Below are 19303 nucleotides of genomic sequence, written 5' to 3' on the forward strand. Positions count from 1 at the left end.
CTTTTTCGGATGCCTAGCTGCCTTAGTATGGACTCGTTTGTTCGCATGGCAGTCCACGGTATTCGCAACATCCTCCGCCACACCCACATTTCAAAGGCATCGATCTTTTTGATATCCCGGCTTTTTATGCACCATGTCTCCGCCCCGTAGAGGAATATGGGAAAGATCAGTGCCCGCACCAAGCGCACTTTGGTTATACATCGGATGCTACGATTTTTCCATATCTTCCTGAGATTGGCCATCGCACTTTTAGCCATTCCGGATCTTCGGCGTATCTCCCCCATGCAGCCACCCTCGGATGTTATTTGCGACCCAAGATATATGAATTCTGCTACTTTCTCGTAGCCACTGAGTGCATCAGAACGTGGAAGAAGTTGCGCTCTATCTATTATCATTATTTTGGTCTTGGAGTGGTTGATTTTAAGACCGAGTTTAGCACTTTCTTCTTCCACACGGTTCAGCAGAATTGCCATTTCCTCCTCATCTGATGCAAGTATGGTAGTGTCGTCAGCGTATCTCAGGTTCGTGAGTGTTTCACCGCCCACGGAAATACCGCCATTCCAGCCTTCAAGTGCTCTTCTCATTATGTATTCGCCGTAGATATTAAATAATTTGGGTGACAGAATGCAGCCCTGACGTACTCCACGTTCTGTATGGAAGGGTTTAGAGCCTCGATTATCCAGTTTCACGAAGCAAGAACCATCAAGGTACAGATTCCGTATCAATAGTGTGAGATGAGAAGGAACGCCCATATCAATTAACACATCAAACATGCTACTCCACCGAACACAGTCAAACGCCTTCGCATAATCTATAAAGCATAGCACCAGAGGCTTGTTAAACTCGCGAAATTTCTCAATGAGCACTCGGACGTTCAAAATTTGCTCGCGAGTTCCTTTTCCAGCTACAAAACCAGTCTGTTCTCTCGGTATCTGGTGGTCTATGAAAGCTGATAGTCTGCTGTTTATTATGCGAAGGAGTATTTTACTCGCGTGGGACATGAGCGACAGAGTTCGGTAGTTCTCACACTTCGCTGTCGAGCCCTTCTTATGAAGTGGTACTATTGCAGATTTTGTCCAATCACTGGGCCATTGGCCTGTTTTCCAGATCTTGGTACATATCTGATGGATAATGTTTATCCCTTCTGAACCGAGACTTTGAAGCATCGCTGCCGACACGCCATCCGGACCAACCACCTTGTGCTTAAGTTTTTGTATTGCATATTCAACCTCAGAAAGTAGTATAGGAGGCTCTTCCAGGTGGTCATCCCATATTTTGGCGGTGCATAAATTATCTTCATCACGATATAGGCCATAACAGTAGTTTCTCCACCTCTCCAAAACATGTTCCATTTCTGTCAAGGTGTTACCTCTACTATCTTCGATAATAGAGGGTAGCTATCACAGAACACAAAATATTTGACAGATGCCTGAATCTCGCTTACGACATTTTCAAGATAAGCTAGCATATATACAAGTTCCAAACAACAACATTCGGATATCCATTAACGGTGCTTTTAGGTACCACAAGCACCGGTCACCGTCCTCGTCGAACCCGTCGCTTGCGACGAAGGGCTCGACGAGCGAGAGAGAGAGAGAGAGAGAGTATTCTTTATTGTACACCAAAAAAACAAATAATACAAGTGCGATACATTAAAAACAAAAAGTACAATTGGCGGTCTTATCGCTAAAAGCGATCTCTTCCAGACAACCATCAGGTGGACAAGAATCATTTGGAAACGAACTAACGAGCGAATTAACACATACACACAGCCCACCGAGTTTCTCGCCGGATATTCTCAGTGGGTCGCGTTTCCGATCCAGTGGTAGATTCTGCGAAGCACTGCTCTTGCTAGGGTCAGTGTTAGCAACACTCCGGTTCGAGCCCCATGAGCTCACCTACACATGTTAGGGCGAAGCTGAAATAGCCTCTCAAGGCTATCAGTATAGGTAGGAACAAAAAAAAACATTCGGGCCGTCGGTCTACAGAGTAAATATCACCCGCTCGGTGGAAAATCCCTCTGTCGTTTAAGCCTCCCACACCATACATACATCTATCTAAACGTGCTTCGAATTTATGATCAGACGTATTCTTTAGTAATCAACGTTTTGAGGTTTTAAACGATAATTTTTATTTTTGTTATTTTATAATCTCAAGTACCCAAGACTTTTCAATCTCGTGGTCGAAATAAGCTTTCGTTCTATTGTCGTTATATATAATCTCTGAGTTCTGACCTCCCTTGCATTAAACAACAGCACTGATAATCTAGAATAAAATATGCAAGAGCGACTGTCGTCACTGACGAACAAGTGGAGCACAGTCTCGTATGTGGCTAAGAGATAAAAATACAGTACTGTGAAATCAAAAAATTTAAATGATTCTTGAAGATTACAAAATTGAAAAATCTGCTGAGACATAATTTATTTACAGCGATTTAATTCATGTTAATATTTCTTATACAAATTCTATATTCAAAGTTGTTTTGAGGGTAAACGATAAATTTCATAAAAAAATAAAATAGTAAATTCAAGAGATTTGATAGCCAATTCTTGTGGAAGTACTTTAAATTGGAATGAATGTAGTAAAATCTTATTTAAGTATTGTACTTAAATAAGATTTTAAGAATATAACATAACTTTATAAAACACGACATCAACAAGCTACTGTAACTTCAAATTTATAAATTTATTGTAATAGAAGAAATCTGTGAAGAAAACAAAGAAATCAATTTACCTTGAAAGAATGCCGGGAAGAATGTCCTCACGTGCTGTTTGCACTTAGGGCCCATCGCTGCGGCCAGCGCCTCGCATATATTGAGAGCGGTCTGTGCTAGTTTGGAGTTGGAGTCCAGCAGGCGGGCGACCAGGGCCGGCGGCAACTCGCCCAGGCTCGGTTTTATTGGCGATGAATTCGTTATTATCGCCTTCACTTTGTCTAAAGCTTCGTTACGAACCTGAGTGTTGAATATTCAAAATTAATACCAATGTTTTTATATAAAAACAGACAGTATCCAATAAAAGCAGTCACCGAAGTCCCGATGACAACACATGTTGCTGCCACTTCCAGTTATATTTTACTATATTTTTCTTTTGCATATGTTAAGATTTTTCTGTCCTCCACTTATTTAGTTTTACCATTTAACTTTTTAAATTAGTCTATTTGTTGAAGATTATTTTTAACATGCTCAGGTGTTATTTTATTAATACTTGTCAGAAGTATGTACTCATCATAATGTTTAATTAAAAATACTTTATCATTAAGCGACACTTTGACATCGATGTCGTAGCCACGATCAAATAAATATGCCAGATGTCTTTACCCTCAAAATACTTCTCAAATTAAAAAAATACTCAATTTTTTTATTAATCACCTTCCAGTTCTTATCATTCATTTCGGCCACAAGCGCCTCCGTGATGAGCGGCGCGATGTCCGTCCGCGGCCGCGAGTCCTCGGCGGGGGCCGGCTCGTCCTCAGTCGCGTCTTCGTATACTTCTTCTAGGTCCTCGCCCATCGACACTTTGCTGGCGGACTTTTATTTTAAAACAAAAAATATATCTATTAAAATGTTATAAATTTGAAAAAATATACCATATTGAATTAATCTCCTGATATGTAGTTCTAATAATTCTATTTTATACGGATACAATTATTTATTTGAACTTCTATCCTCATCAAATCACATGTTAAATATAAACCTAAAATGCATTCACAGCATTTTCAAGACTACTTATATACTCGGAATAAGCCTCATCACCGATAAAAACGTGGACTGACCCACTTTGCCATTGCGTCGACTTTGAAGTCGTCGTAGCCCAAAGGATAAGACGTCCGGTGCATTCGTGTTGAGCGATGCACCGGTGTTCGAATCCCGCAGGCGGGTACCAATTTTTCTAATAAATTACGTATTTAACAATTGACTTCCACAGTGAAGGAATAACATCGCTTAACAAAAATCAAACCCGCAAAATTATAATTAGCGTAATTACTGGTGGTAGGATCTCTTGTGAGTGCGCACGGGTAGGTACCGCTTATTTTTGCCGTGAAGCAGTAATGCGTTTCGGTTTGAAGGGTGAAGCAGCCTTTGTAACTATACCGAGACTTTAAAACTCATATCTCAAAGTGGGGGCTCCGGTAACCACTTAACACTAGGTGGGCCGTGAGCTCATCCACCACTCTATGCAATAAAAAAAGTTGGAGGAAAGTTTGACGCTTGTAGTAGGAAAGAGTAATAAGTGTTTGCTAAGCTACCTTGGTGACACTGCCGACCTGCCTGGTGGGGGTCGGAGGCGTGCTGTTGGCGTACTTGTCGAGCTCCAGGCTGATGAGCTGCTTGGTGGCCGGCTTCTCGCTGTCGAAGTGTCCGATGAGCGCGGGGCCCACGTACAGCGACAACACTCCCAGGAAGTTCACTACGGAAGTGCGGACATTGGGGTTCGTGGCCGACAGAGCCTTCTTCGAGTGCGCAACTATCGACTTTATGTTCATACTGCGAAAACATTTAACATAATCTTATTCCAGTTATTTGAGTGTTAATTATAAAAAAAAATACTAGTTGACCCGGTAGACTTCGTAGTGCCTCAATAGATAAATAAAAGACGTAAACTTTTGTATAAAATAAACTTAAAACAAACAAAAGGAATCGGTCCGACGCACAGTGGGTCGATACTATGATTTTAGTGACTTAGGGACCAACTTTATTTTTTAAGATTTTTCTTCACGTGGATAGATAGAGCTCGTTAATCTCAATAATAATTGTTTTGGGCAAAAATTACAAAAACTTTATAGTTTGGTCAGAAAAATGTGTTTTATGATTTTTTTGTATGGAGCGGGTCACATTAAATTAAATTCCTGCTAAGTACCGTGAGGTCCCGCTTTGAAACTTTATTTTTCTTACACCTTGTCTAGTCTACTATCATTTGGTGCTATGAACATGTGCATAAAGTTGCAACTCTGCCAAATAAATGGATCGAAAAAAATGAATAAATACATAGAATAAAAACCTTTATTTTTATTTTCGTAAGTGCTTTTAAGTTAAATTTGATATGGATTAGTAAGTACAAGCACGCAACAATACCCATAATTACATAATACCTAACAAAAATACATTTAGTAGGTCTCTAATTAATCAATCTCTGTAATTATTAGGATAGTTAACATTAGTTACTGAGGATAATTAGTTAAGCAGCCATTACTGGGTAGTAGAAAATATAGTACACATTTGTGTCTCTCTGGAAGTATAAAGTGACCATATTTATTATATACTAACTAGTGTTCGTTTATTCGTACTACTACTAACATCTTGTGATTGTCGTCGTGATCTTCCTTTTTCCGTTATAATGGATAATTTTATCAACAATTTAGGATTATTTATGATTTTAAGAGAGCAACTACAGTCGCTGTCTGATAATAAAAAACTTTCAATTCTTACAAAATCAAATGAACGTGACCGAAGAGAAAAGTGTTGAGCCCCAAAAATTCTGTACGCACTTTTGTTCAAATATAAGTGCAATATGGAAACGAAGTAGTCGCATGTTAGCACAGTTTATAAGAAAAAAATGTGATTAGTTCGAATGTGCAATAAACTGGCCCGAAGGCATGATACCTGAAGATATCAACACTGTACACGAAAGGCTCGAGATTTCTAATACTGAAGATGTTGAAAATGTACCACGCTCTAATGTACTACAGAAGCCTCGACATCTACTTTTACACCTCGAAAACCTTTTGAAGAATTGGGATCCAGGCACATTGAACAAATTTACCAATCGCTTTCGTTAGCCCCGGATTAAATGAAAGCTACTACAGTTGCTAGTTTGAGAAACACTGGAAATGAAGATGTAGGAGAAATAATGAACCATTTGTCAAATCACCCCGAAGATCTAGAAAAAGTTAAGGAGTGTTTAAGTACAAGTAAAGTGAAAAGTAGTACATATTCTCCCGATAAGGCACTATTAGTTTCACTTAAATTAAGTAAGTGGCAGTATATAAATCTAAGAGAAGCAGCAAATGAAAATGGGTCCGATTTATACCCTTCTTAATATAAAATTAAGCAAGAAAAGACCAAATGTTATCCAGGGAAAGACGAGGTAGTTATTAATGAAGAAAGAGCTGCTATTAAAATGCAAGCATTACTAAGCTTGGCAGTATATAGGCTTTTAGATGTGATTACTTCGGATTTCGACTCGGCAAGAGAGCTACTGCTTATAAGCAAATAGGCTTTGATAGAGGCCCAGGTCAAAGTAATTATAAACAAAAGACTGAAACAGAGTTTGATGATTCATCTATTTTCTTGACCAGTCTAGTTCCTATAAGGCTTCAGAAATTTGATGGAACAATTGTTTGGGAAAACGACCTACCCTCATCAACTTTTTGTTGCCGTCCAATAATGTTTAAATTTATAAAAGAAACGCAGTCAACAGTGGCAATTATAAAAGCTAGCATAACAGAAGACATAGAAAGACTTCAGCCATCAAAAATCAAACAAGTTGAAGTTAAGCATCAATTGCACATGACGATGATAGACGGCAAAATAACCTCATATTTGTCAGAAACATTTTCTGCTGTCTGTGATATTTGCAAAGCAAAACCGTCAGACTTTTTTGGAGTCACTTGCTTATCAAAGAGAAAATAACGAAGGAATATTCCAGTATGGAATGCCATCTTTACATGCCTGGATAAGACGCATGGAGTGCTTACTTCAAATCGGTAAATATAATTTTATTACTTCACAATTTTTTCATCCTATGTAGTTTCCTGTGAGATTATTTTTTAAATGACATTTTTTTGTTTGCGTCTTTTCGTTTGGACTTCAAGAAATGGAGTTGCAAGGGGAGATGACTAAGAAAAAATATCAATCGGAAAGAGCGCTATACCTTAAGCGTTTAAAAAGGAATACGGTTTACTTATAGATGTTGTCAAGCAAGAAGCAGGAACAACCAATGATGGCAATACTGCCAGAAGATTTTTCAGGAATGCAGAAGGAACAGCCCGCATAACAGGAATACGTAAAGATTTAATAGAGAGGTTTCACGTGATTCTTCAGACTGTTGCATCTGGAGAGCGCGTGGACCTTTCCAATTTTTCCGAGTTTTGTAGATATACTGCAGAATTGTATATTAATTTATATCCCTAGTATTATATGCCTTCCAGTATCCATAAATTGTTGGCACATGGTAGTGATATACAATAATAAAAAGCTTTGCCTTTCGTGCCATTCCTATAGGTAAACTGTCGGAAGAGGCAGCGGAAGCTCGCAATAAAGATTTTCGGAAATATACAGAGAGTTGTTATTTTAGAAAGATAAGTAGACTGCCGACTAATGAGGATATTTTACACAATCTTCTTTTGTCTTCTGATCTAAAGATCGAATGGTGAAACAAAATATATAATACTTAGAGAGATTGATTAATTAAGACCTACTAAATGTATTTTTGTTAGGTATTATGTAATTATGGGTATTGTTGCGTGCTTGTACTTACTAATCCATATCAAATTTAACTTAAAAGGACTTACGAAAATAAAAATAAAGGTTTTTACTCTATGTATTTTTTCATTTTTTTCGATCCATTTATTTGGCAGAGTTGCAACTTTATGCACATGTTCATAGCATCAAATGATAGTAGACTAGACAAGGTGTAAGAAAAATAAAGTTTCAAAGCGGGACCTCACGGTACTTAGCAGGAATTTAATTTAATGTGACCCGCTCCATACAAAAAAAACACAAAACACATTTTTCTGACCAAACTATAAAGTTTTTGTAATTTTTGCCCAAAACAATTATTATTGAGATTAACGAGCTCTATCTATCTACGTAAAAAATTTTGTTAAAAAACAAAGTTGGTCCCTAAGTCACTCAAATCATAGTATCGACCCACTGTGCGACGGGGGGGACATCAAAGGAAAAACAAATTTGTTATTTTTATTTAATTCCGAGCATATTTATCTACCTTTTAAACCTTCTCTGGATTTCCACAAATAATTCAAGACCAAAATTAGCCAAATCGGTCCAGCCGTTCTCGAGTTTTAGCGAAACTAACGAACAGCAATTCATTTGTTATATTATATATATAGATAAATATAATTATATTTATAATTAAAAATTAATAATTATATTTATTATAATTATATTATTTTATCTTAAAACGACTACTTTGTATAATACTGATGATTAACTCACTTGAATCCAAACTCTTTGATTGCATTAGACATCCAGTTGAATATTTCGGACTGAACTTTGGGATTCTTCTGAGAGTCCATAGCGAAAGTCAAGGCTTCGTTTAAGACATGTTCGAGGCCGCACGACTCCGCCAGGGAGGTCAGACAATCGGCTGACAGAGCAGAGCAGGAACTCTCGCCCAATTTCGTGACTACATCTTGGAGAATGAAATCTGCGGCAGTTCTGTAAGTTGTTTGATGTTAATATTTTTTGTAGTCTTTGTGTGATTTAAAGTGCTTCACAAATTCACTTTGTTATTTATTATATTATAGTATTACATATTTGTATTTCAATTTGTTTATCAAATTTTATTAGTATTCCAATCTATTATGGGAAAGTTTCATTTACTGTCTTCCTTACACTATAGTGGCAACACAATATTTTTTTTTAATGTAAAAACCATTTTATTTAACCAATTACTTTACTTATTAAATAAATTTAACTTACGTGGAAATCGGAAAATTCTCTGTAATGTACTTGCATACTTCTAATCTTGCTTTGAGAACCTGTACATTAGTGTCTTTGAGACCTGGTTTTTTGTTCAATATTCGATACAGTACTTGGGCTGTGGCGTCGTTTGTAGATAAGCTTTGTACTGTAGAGTAATAAGACTGGACAGCTGACAGACGAGTCTTCCAATTGCTGTCTCCAAGACCTGATGGTTCGACACAATAATAATATAGAGCGATACAGACTTGCTGATACTGATAATATTCATTAATAGGAGTAATAATTATAGTTGTGTACCCTTTTTTAGTGCTATGGTGGTTGGACAAGCTCACGGCTCGGCTGCTGTTAAATGGTTACCGGTTATCTATGTGATATGCATCCTATGTCTCAGTTTTATAGTAAAAATTTTTATAATAAAATTTCCTCATCATTGTACTATGATCTTCATGTATCGAATCGAATTAAAGGTAGTGTAATCATTATTTAGCAAAACAAACAAACTTACCACTAATAACATCAGGGTTAAGTAGTTGTTCAGCGCGTGCGTCTATTTCTTCAGAAGACAGTTCTTGTTCCCTCGGAGGACTGATCTGACCTCGTCCTGCTACAGGCTTCTTTGTGGCAGCACTGCTCTTTTTTACGGCTGTATTAAGACATTCTCAATAATAATAAATAGATTGGTGGTCATACTTCAGTTACGTTATGAAAAACGAAAACTATAAATACTCCAATTGACTTTTGGAAATACAGCTGCTAACGACTACTGTTAACCATTTTGGTTCTGTAATGTAGATACAGAATACAGAATCCTGGTCTTTAAAACGTCACATTCAAATATTCTTCGGTTTTTGGGAGTCGTAAACATAATTGAATAAAGATGAGCATGAAGACGGTACACCTCTGCAAGACTTAGTGGCAGTGACGAGGAGATGGCACAACTACTGCGAGAATCTTTATAGAAACTCACATGAATGCAACTCACCACAAGATACAACAAATTGGTGCGAGTTAACGCTAGAACCACCCATCCTTGCATCAAAGATCACGGCTGCTATAGACGCGCTTAAATACAGGAAAGCCCCTGGTCCAGATCGTGTTACATCGGAAATAATAAAAGTCATGGGTCCTAAAGCCGTAAAAGTCCTACACAGAATTTGCGACCACATCTGGCGAACTGGAGGATGGCCTTCAGACTGGACTAAGTCGATCATATTACCGCTTCACAAAAAGGGATCCACTTCTAAGTGCGATAATAATAGAACCCTTGCACTGATATCACATGCCAGCAAAGTGATGTTACATATCATTAATAACAGGATTCGATACTATCTGAACTGGCAAATACCACAGGAACAGGCGGGTTTTGTAAAGGGCAAAGGAACCCGTGAGCAAATTCTAAATATTCGCCAATTGATCGAAAAGGCCTACGAGTTCAACACACCCACCATCTTTTGCTTTATCGACTACAGTAAAGCCTTTGACTGTATTGTGTGGTCGGACCTATGGAAGGTACTTAGTGAACTGGGAGTACCTCTACACCTCGTTGCCCTCATCCGCTCTCTATACCTGGACAATCAAGGAATGGTAAAGGTCAAGAACTGCACATCAGAGCTTTTTGGTTTCGGTAAAGGGGTAAGACAGGGATGTATCCTGTCCCCTATTCTCTTTAACGCCTATGGAGAGTACATAATAAGGCGGGCATATGAAGGTTGGGAGGGCGGAGTCACAATAGGTGGCACTAAAATAAGCAACCTCCGCTACGCAGATGACACCACACTTCTTGCTGCAAGTGAAGTCGAGATGGTGAACCTCCTTGCTCGGATTGAGAACATCAGTTTGCTGGTGGGTCTAAAAGTCAATCACAGCAAAACCAAAGTGATGATTGTGGATCGAACCAACAGCCTTGAACTAACGGGGACGCTAAACGTTGCATCGTGAGCGACTTCGTCTACCTAGGATCTAACATTAATAACACAGGATCGTGCGAAAAAGAGATAAGGAGACGTATAGGAATGGCCAAAAATGCAATGTCCCAGCTGCATTAGATATGGAGAGACCGTAACATCACGCGAAAAAATAAAACCAAATTGGTGAGTTCGTTAGTTTTCTCCATATTCAGTTATGGCGCGGAGACCTGGACAATGAAGAAGGCCGACAGAGACCGAATAGACACTTGTGAAATGTGGTGTTGGAGAAAAATGCTACAGATTCCATGGACCGCCTTTCGCACCAACGTATCTATTCTGAGAGAGCTTCATATCAAAGCCAGACTTTCCACTACATGATAGGAAAGGTAGATGGCAAACGTCCCAGAGGACGCAGTCCCACGAGATGGTCGGACCAAATACGATCTTCTCTAAGCATCAATTTCCACAATGCCCTTCATGAAGCAAAGGATCGTAGCAGATGGAATGAAATCGTACGGGAGAAACTGATGCAGCGGGGGAGTCCCGACCCTCAGTAATGAGGAAAACGACGCGAGGAGGAAAAATAATTAAGACTAGTTTTATGGTTTAATCTCGCATTTTTTATTTGTCATTATGTTGTTTCCGAAATTTTTCTTTATCTTTAAAGTATTCGAGATTAAGGCGTAAAAGTACTTATAATTATGACTACTATTGTATGCTTATTGACGTACTGTTTACTTTTAAGAATAATTTTAATTGTTTGGATAACTAGAAAGCGTCTTGGTTAACAAATGTTTGTTTCATTTGAAACATTACAACAGCGAGTGATGCGTTAAAGTTATTACAGGGAGTACAAATAAAATATCAATTACTATTTGCAGTTTGAAACTCACCTGAAGCGGGTCGCTTAACAGGTTTGGGCTGGGCGGAACCGGCTGTCTTGGTGTCTTTTGAAACCGGAGCTGATTTTGGTTTAGCTTCTTTTGGCGCTGTTAGTTTTACTTGAATAACAGCCTACAATATAAATATATTGATTATATAATAAACGCATAATTTATATTTCACATAATAGAACAACGACAAATATTATTTTTCTGGACCCGAATTGTATAATTTCATATTTACCTTATCTGCAAATTCTTTGATTTTCTGTTCCTTCAGGTTGTCCAACTTTCCAATATGCGGTGCTATGTTCTTCTCTCCCACGAGTTTAGTGGCCGTGCCTAGAGCTTCTGCAGCCGCGTCTCTGACAGCTGGATCTATTTGTAATCGATTATATTTTTATAATTAGTAGACCATTATCATAATATTCCGAGTAAACATCATCAAACAAGTCTGGGCAGGATGTCTACACATACAGCTCCACTCATGTATCCTTCGAGCACGATTCGATAGATTCATTCACGAAGCAGCTGCTCTTGAATTGTTTGTTCTCCTTTGGAGGCGCTTGGGCAGCTGTTAGCAAATACCCACCCTTCCGGGCTGAGCTTTTGCGACACCTTCCACCCATCCTGGTGAAACTGGAAGGCCTCAGGGCCACCAGTAACCCCTCATTCATAAAAAAGTTTTAGCACAGTATCTATACACTGTTAGAAATCACTCATAAACTATCAAAGGAACAATAAACTTTAAAACTCACCAGCACTCTCCAAAAGTTTTAATAAACCTGCCACATAGGCCTTTAACAGTTTCTTATTAAAAGCGGCAGGCTGAGTGTGGCACAGCGCGCGGGCCAAGAACAGGGCGCTCTCGGCCTTTATAGATGGGTTCTTGTTGTCAAACGAAGCTAGCATGTCTTCCATTATTACTTCCAGATTGGTCTGAAAAAATTGTAAACTTATGTATTATTTATTAATTCATTCAATAAGTAAAATACTAGCCATATTTATTATATTATATTCTGTTAAAAGATCGAATTTACTACCAACTTGTATTGATCCATCATTACATTTAAAATTATGGGTGTTGGGTAGTTAAAAGTGCAATAGATAGAAACAATCCATTGAGCGTCATCGAGTGATTGTATCAAATTTTTTCTTCGATTTCCACAAGACATGTACAAATTAAAAGTACTTTTACACAAAGTACTTGAAACAAAGCCACTGGACGTAACTTCTCGGGATTCTCCAAAAAGTTCACCGAAAAAATCTCAGTAAATGACCATCATTTTACTAATATTATATTTCATCCAATATCATCTATTTTCCTTTAGTTTCATCCCAGTTGATTAATGTCTCAAATTAATCATCTTCATTTCATTTCATTTCACTCCATATTACCCTTTTTCATAAAAATAAGAATAAAAACTAAAATAAGACATGACTTAAAGGTCTTAGTTACAAGGTCATAAAATCCCTTTAAAAAAAAACTGAACTCACGGAAGGGTAGATGGCGTCGATGGCCTCCCGCAGCGCCGCGACGACGTTCGGCTTCTTCTCTTTAAACTTCTCGAGGATGGCCTGCACGCAGGGCGCGGCGTAGGGCTGGAAGCGAGCGCGCAGCCCCGCCGCCACGCCGCCCAGCAGCCGCCCTCCCAACGCCACTAGCATCACGTTCGCGTCTTTCGCAATCACCTGGTGGTAAGACCTCTTGTGAGTCCGCGCGGGTAGGTACCACCGCCTTACCTATTTCTGCCGTGAAGCAGTAATATGTTTCGGTCTGAAGGGTAGGGCAGCCGTTGTAACTATACCGAGAACTTAGAACTTATATCTCAAGGTGGGTGGCGCATTTACGTTGTAGATGTCTATGGGCTCCAGTAGCCACTTAACACCAAGTGGGCTGTGAGCTCGTCCACCCATCTAAACAATAAAAAAAAAACATAAACACGTCTTTAATGACGCAACAATGACATGCTACCGTTTAGATAGCCGACGTGGAGTACCAGGTATTGCAGTGAACACCAACATCTACGGACTAGCACTGCTACATTCACATTGATTAGGTAGCTATATTATTATTATTATTTTTTTGTTTGTTTCACCACTAAAGTCATGTTGAACGGTATCGAAAGTGGATTGAAGATAAAATAAAAAGAACCATAAAAATCCAAAAAAGAGGTCCAGGTGGCAAGACCCTGAGTGGGTGTGAATAAAAATTAAAAATGCTAGTGAAAATACAAAAAATATCAATACGGCAAATAAATCTTTCCTCAGCTATATCACGATCATTACGCGTGAGCGAAGAATATTAAAGCATATGTGTTAATCTATTAGTACAATTAACTGGGAGTATAGTTAGTACTTTCCTACTTTCTATGAAAGTAAATAGCGAAACCAAACTTTCTGTCCCAGTGCGATATAAATACCTTCTTGAGTGCTCTGACAAGATCAGCATAATCCCCAGGCTCCAACTTGGGAGCAGTTTTCAGCAATGCCTCTAGAGTATCAAGTGCTTCTTTTCTATCTTTCCATTTCTTGGCTTCCAATTTATCATAGAAGTCTTTAGGTAGTTTGGATAGAATCTCGACAGGATCCAATAGATCGAATGGATCCACATCTGTGCAGTCTCCACCTCCAGTATCTGCATCATCGTCTTCGGCACCGCCTGACAAAAACATAATAATATACTGATGATAAATGATTTTTGGAACGAAGTTCCTTACGGCAGGCTTGGAGGGGACAGGGATTTTGCTGCGCGACCGAACTGAAAAAAATGTGATAGTAAAACCGTAAGAAAAAATCCGTGGAAAAAAGTGCGTGGAATCAAACCGTTAAATGAGACGTGCGTAGGCGCGACAGTCGCATACACAAGCGAGTAGTGTATAATACCTTTCTCTTTCTCCCTCTTTCTTTTACTTTTACATACTTTCCTGCACTTAAATAAAAACTAATCAGCAAAATTTAAGAGAAAAATCAAGAAAACCTACATAAAATTGAGCACGATTTTTTTTTGCAAATTGTGTCGATTCTACATTAGCCGAAGGAACTTCGTTCCTACCTGGTGTCCCACGACACCACATCTTTTTATTTTTTATTTAAATATTTACTAAAGCATCCTTAACATATGTTTAGGTACTTATATATTTGTACAAGTGCACGAACTTGTATAAACGGCGACTATAAAACAGTGAATAGCCTTGATAAGCACTTCAGAAACCATTCTTTGGTGAAAATGTTAAAGACGTTCTTGTTTGTAGCCTGTATTGCTAATGTGCTTCTAGCAGACTCTATTGAAGGTATTTAACTTGCATTATAAATTTCTTACGAAATTGTGTAACTAGAGAAAACTGAAAAAAAATATATTCATACCGCACAAATTTAGACATCGCAATTAATTTCTTTATTTTATTTAAAAAAAGTTGTTTAATATTTATATCCGAAATTTTTCATATTTATATTCAAAAAATCAGGCAGCGAGATTGCGTAACGAAAAAAAGTACTCAACAGAAGACCACTAACGAAATTAAAGAAATAAATCACTAAAATAAAGTTTTGTGGTCTGTCTCAAGATGTTTCGTGATAAAACAAAAACAGTCCCTCCCAAAAAAACCTGTTTGCTTAGAAAAGACACTCTCTTAATTATTTTAGTAAAATATTTACGCTGCATAAAAATGAACTATGTCTATACCGATATAACAAGAAATATTTCAAATTTATAAAATATGAATAAAAATTGTCGTAAAGTTCCAGAACTTTCGACGAATTTCAAATAGTAGTTCACCTTTTATTTTATTTGGGAATAGTTTTTTTGACAGTGTTTTTTGATCCGCCCTATGCACCAATAAAATAAATTATTGATATTTAATTTCTACATTATACACGTATGCTATAAGACCTCAGTGATAAATAATAACTCCCGATTAGTTTTCAATATAGACTGGGGTGCCGTTATTCTAAAACCACTGTCTCTCACAACTAACCGGTAAAAATAATACCCAACACCGTAATTAATACCATGAGAGTTGATACGGGAATGATATAGGCACGACTTGTACTTTGCACGATTTGTGCTTCACCAAAGCAATATTACGGTTCAATCTGAAGACTACGACAACTATTATAATTACTTAGGTAATTTAGATTTGAATTTTATTTACTGAGCTAAGTATGTGGGACCGTTCGCATAGCAATTAAAATGGACATTAACGGGTTAATAATAGTTGAGTTATGAGTACATTTTTGTAGACTGAAAAAAATCGGTTAAATAAATTCTCTTAATCTTATTTTTTTTTTTTAAAGCAGTATCCTACTCACTCCGAGAATATATTTATGAAATGACTATAGTCTAGGTCATTTGTAATAATGCCCAAAGCTTATAATTCCTTCCTTCAGGAGAATTTGGAATTATTGTCTATCTTAATACAATATATAATAAACTTAACCGGCTTCTCAATAACTGCATTCGATTTATTTATAATCTTCGGAAATACGATCACGTATCTTCTTATCGCTCCCAACTCAAATGGCTCCCCATTCGTCAATGCCGTAGCTTGCGTGCTCTCAGTACTCTTTACTCTTTGTTGCACTCCCCAAATCCACCTGCTTATTTAACTACTTCCTTTCAATACTTAGGGTCTGACCACAGCCGAAATCTTCGTTCATCTCACAATCTTCTTCTTCGCTGTCCTCCACATAGTTCTGACTTTTTACACTCTTCATTCACTATTCAGTCTATTCTTCTATGGAATGCGCTCCCACTCAAAATAAGGTCGGCCACTACAAGTGAAGCGTTTAAGACGAAGGTTCGAGAACTGTTTCTCAGAGAGTTAGCAGAGTCATCTAATTGATAATATTTGTTTATATATGTTTATATATGTTTTTATATGTATATATTTATGGTGGGATAAGGTGGAGAAAAAGAAGATTGTGTTGTGTTGATATTTTTTCCACATTAAACTTTAAATGGCTCTCCTGTAAAGTTGCAAAAATGTCACTCAACACAAATGGCCTTTCATCCTTTGATATCCAATATTCATATTTATTTTGGTTCATATATATTCATAATATATTTGTAAGTTCAAATATGGTTAATGCAAATCAATAATTTGACAGGACAATGCCCATTTCCTATGGGCGTTTGGGCTCCTAAAAAAAGTTGTCCTGTCATGATGGTTTTAACTTAATTTGATAGACAAAGAAATATCGTTTCATATTCAGAAAATGATTTTTATATTCTCACCCAGGTTTAAGAGAAATCTGTTTTTTTCTGCAGCTAAAATTAAGTTGTTAATTGTTTTCTTCAAAATCAATAATCGCTCTCATAATTATTTACAGTATTAAATAAGTTAATTGTGGTTAATGTTGCTAGAAATAAGCCCTTACGTACATTTTATTATTATTATATCCTCATAATAATAATAAAATGAAATGAAAATTCGGAAGCCGGCAACGATATTGTTGTTGTTGTTTTTAAATTCACCAATAAGCAGGCAAAGAGCGTAGCCTACACAGCCTAGTCTGTCGAAGTTATATATTTTTTATGTCAATAAAAAGCCGGTGTATCTCTTTTTATTGCTTTTTGGGAGTTTTGACGTCAACTCGACGAATACCACATTGACTGAGCATGAGTTTACGCAGACCTTTTATATACAATATTACAAATACAAATAATACAAATTACACAATAAACTATTAAAAAAACATTAAAATAAAAATTCAAGTGACGCTTCACTCAGGTTGCCGCCAAAACTCTCTGATCATATATAATAAGAAGAGTAATGGTAGGCCATTTATATTTTTACTAATGGAATCATTAATATCTAAAAATATTAAATAATTCATGGTTTTAAGTAATAATTATTATTACAATAAATATTGAATTGAACAAAAATAAACTAAGAAGCCTGTGAATTATAAGCATTAGCTATTTTTTTTTTTTAAATTGTTGTTCAAGTCACAAACAACTCTTTCGTTTGACAGCATATAGGTTTGCTATAAGGCTGTATGGGCTAAGCCCTTTGCCTATTGGCGAATTTAAAAACTATGGCATGGATAGTTTTGGGATGTTATCAATTAAGTAATTTATTTTTTTGGAAAACAATGCCAGGTTGAAAGTAATGTTGATACATAAACAAAACAACGTGAAAAAATAAGGCATAGTTTTTCAAGTACAAATAGTTTTGACATAAAGTTGGCCCACTTTTGGGCATTATCCTTTCCTGTAAAGTTGTTAGTATGTATTTCAGAGAAGATTTCAACTATAATAACGTAAGTATAAGTGATAAGAGGCCCCCAAGCTTTACAATTAGCCAAAAAGATTTGACTAGTGCATCCTACGGGCGAATGCATACATAATTAAATCAATAAATAAAACATTACACACACTACATACCATGTATTTGACGCACACACGCATGCATACTATTTATTGTCAAACTTTTGTTCTTGACGTCTGTGGTCAAACTGTCTTTACCTCTAGTAATGTACAATTCCGCAGATTTTTTTATATACATACAATGTCTATCTCAATAAAATATTTCTTGGAGGAAAAGCTACGAATAGTTCAACATCATTTATTCTCGACGAGGTGCCCCGCAGTTTTACTTGTATTTTTTTTTTATTGCATTGATGGATAGATGAGCTCTCAGTCCACCTGGTATTAAGTGGTTACCGGAGCCCATATACATCTACAGCATAAAAGCTACCACCCACCTTAAGATATGAGTTCTAAAGTCTCAGTATATTTACAACGGCTGCCCTACCCTTCAAACCGAAACGCATTCCTGCTTCGCGGCAGAAATAGGATGGTGATACCTACATATGCGGACTCACAAGAGGTCCTACCACTGGTAAAAAATAATATATGTTTACAGCATCATACTAACCGTCTGTGGCATCAGCGGTGGGGGCATCCCTTATCTTGTGTTGTTGGGATCGCAGGTAGCGCGTGGGCTGCGCGCCGCCGCCGCCGCTGGTGAACGCCTCCCGCAGCTCCTGCTGCACCACCGCCTGCAGGGACGCGATGTGCGGCTCTATCGCGGGGCCTATCCATCTACAAGTAACATCGACGCGTCAATGGCTATTTAGTTTAAGCGACTATTTCGCAACGTTACAGGGGAGCCATTTAAAGTTTTCAATTTGGAATAAATATCGTAACAAAAAAACTTCTTCGGCTATTTCAATGGAGTAAACTTTATCTTTATTGTAACTATAATGGGGGGGGGGGGGGGGGGGTGGTTAGAACTTATCTCAAGATGGGTCGCACATTTACGTTGTAGATATCCATCGGCTTCAGTAACCATTTAACACCAGGTGGACTGTGAGCTTGTTAGCTCGTATAGTTACAATATAATATATTTGTTATATGGTTCGTTTTTTTGTATTAGCAGATTAGTATTTAGCATAACATTAACCACAAAAATAAATGTCGCACATTAAGTGAAATGTCGCTTAAACCAAATAGCGTTTCATCTCTCGGTAAGTTCTTGATCACATGGCAGACTGTCGAGAATGAAGTATACAAAAGTATATTTTTAAAACGTTTCACTCATACCTGTGCATTTCCACAACTAAGGCTTTCATTTCGTCCCTGACAGTTTTATCTCGTTCAGCGAGTAGTACAGGTATTTTCTTGACCATGGGTTTGATGGCTATAACTTTATTGCCGAACTGTTTGAGGGCAGTATTCAAAGTCGCGACACAGGCTGCTACCACTTTAGGATTCTTCTGCTCCATGCCTTTCAATAATTCTTCTTCAACAATTTCGTGTTTCTCTATTTCTATATACATTAGGGTTATCTGCAAATATTTTGTTTTGTTTTAGTTAATGTTGGTATGATATGAATATGTAGATT

General features: G+C 37.4%; 1 protein-coding gene across 2 annotated transcripts in view; it reads right to left on the bottom strand.

Moving 5' to 3' along the window:
- Window positions 1-19303, bottom strand: part of msps (msps cytoskeleton-associated protein 5) — a 47163-nt gene that overhangs the window by 23318 nt on the left and 4542 nt on the right. For both annotated transcript variants that reach the window (XM_089739523.1, XM_089739524.1), the window contains exons 4-16: window positions 19003-19247; window positions 18335-18501; window positions 13877-14115; window positions 12951-13145; window positions 12212-12392; window positions 11698-11831; window positions 11466-11586; window positions 9171-9308; window positions 8663-8870; window positions 8177-8398; window positions 4249-4486; window positions 3371-3529; window positions 2734-2953 (exon numbers count right to left, since the gene is read on the bottom strand). In XM_089739523.1, the coding sequence (XP_089595649.1) occupies window positions 2734-2953; window positions 3371-3529; window positions 4249-4486; window positions 8177-8398; window positions 8663-8870; window positions 9171-9308; window positions 11466-11586; window positions 11698-11831; window positions 12212-12392; window positions 12951-13145; window positions 13877-14115; window positions 18335-18501; window positions 19003-19247 (2467 nt within the window). The remainder of the gene's footprint in view (window positions 1-2733; window positions 2954-3370; window positions 3530-4248; window positions 4487-8176; window positions 8399-8662; window positions 8871-9170; window positions 9309-11465; window positions 11587-11697; window positions 11832-12211; window positions 12393-12950; window positions 13146-13876; window positions 14116-18334; window positions 18502-19002; window positions 19248-19303) is intronic.

The sequence above is a fragment of the Bombyx mandarina genome, chromosome A1, assembly GCF_030267445.1.
Source record: "Bombyx mandarina strain Sakado chromosome A1, ASM3026744v2".
NCBI classification, from domain to species: domain Eukaryota; kingdom Metazoa; phylum Arthropoda; class Insecta; order Lepidoptera; family Bombycidae; genus Bombyx; species Bombyx mandarina.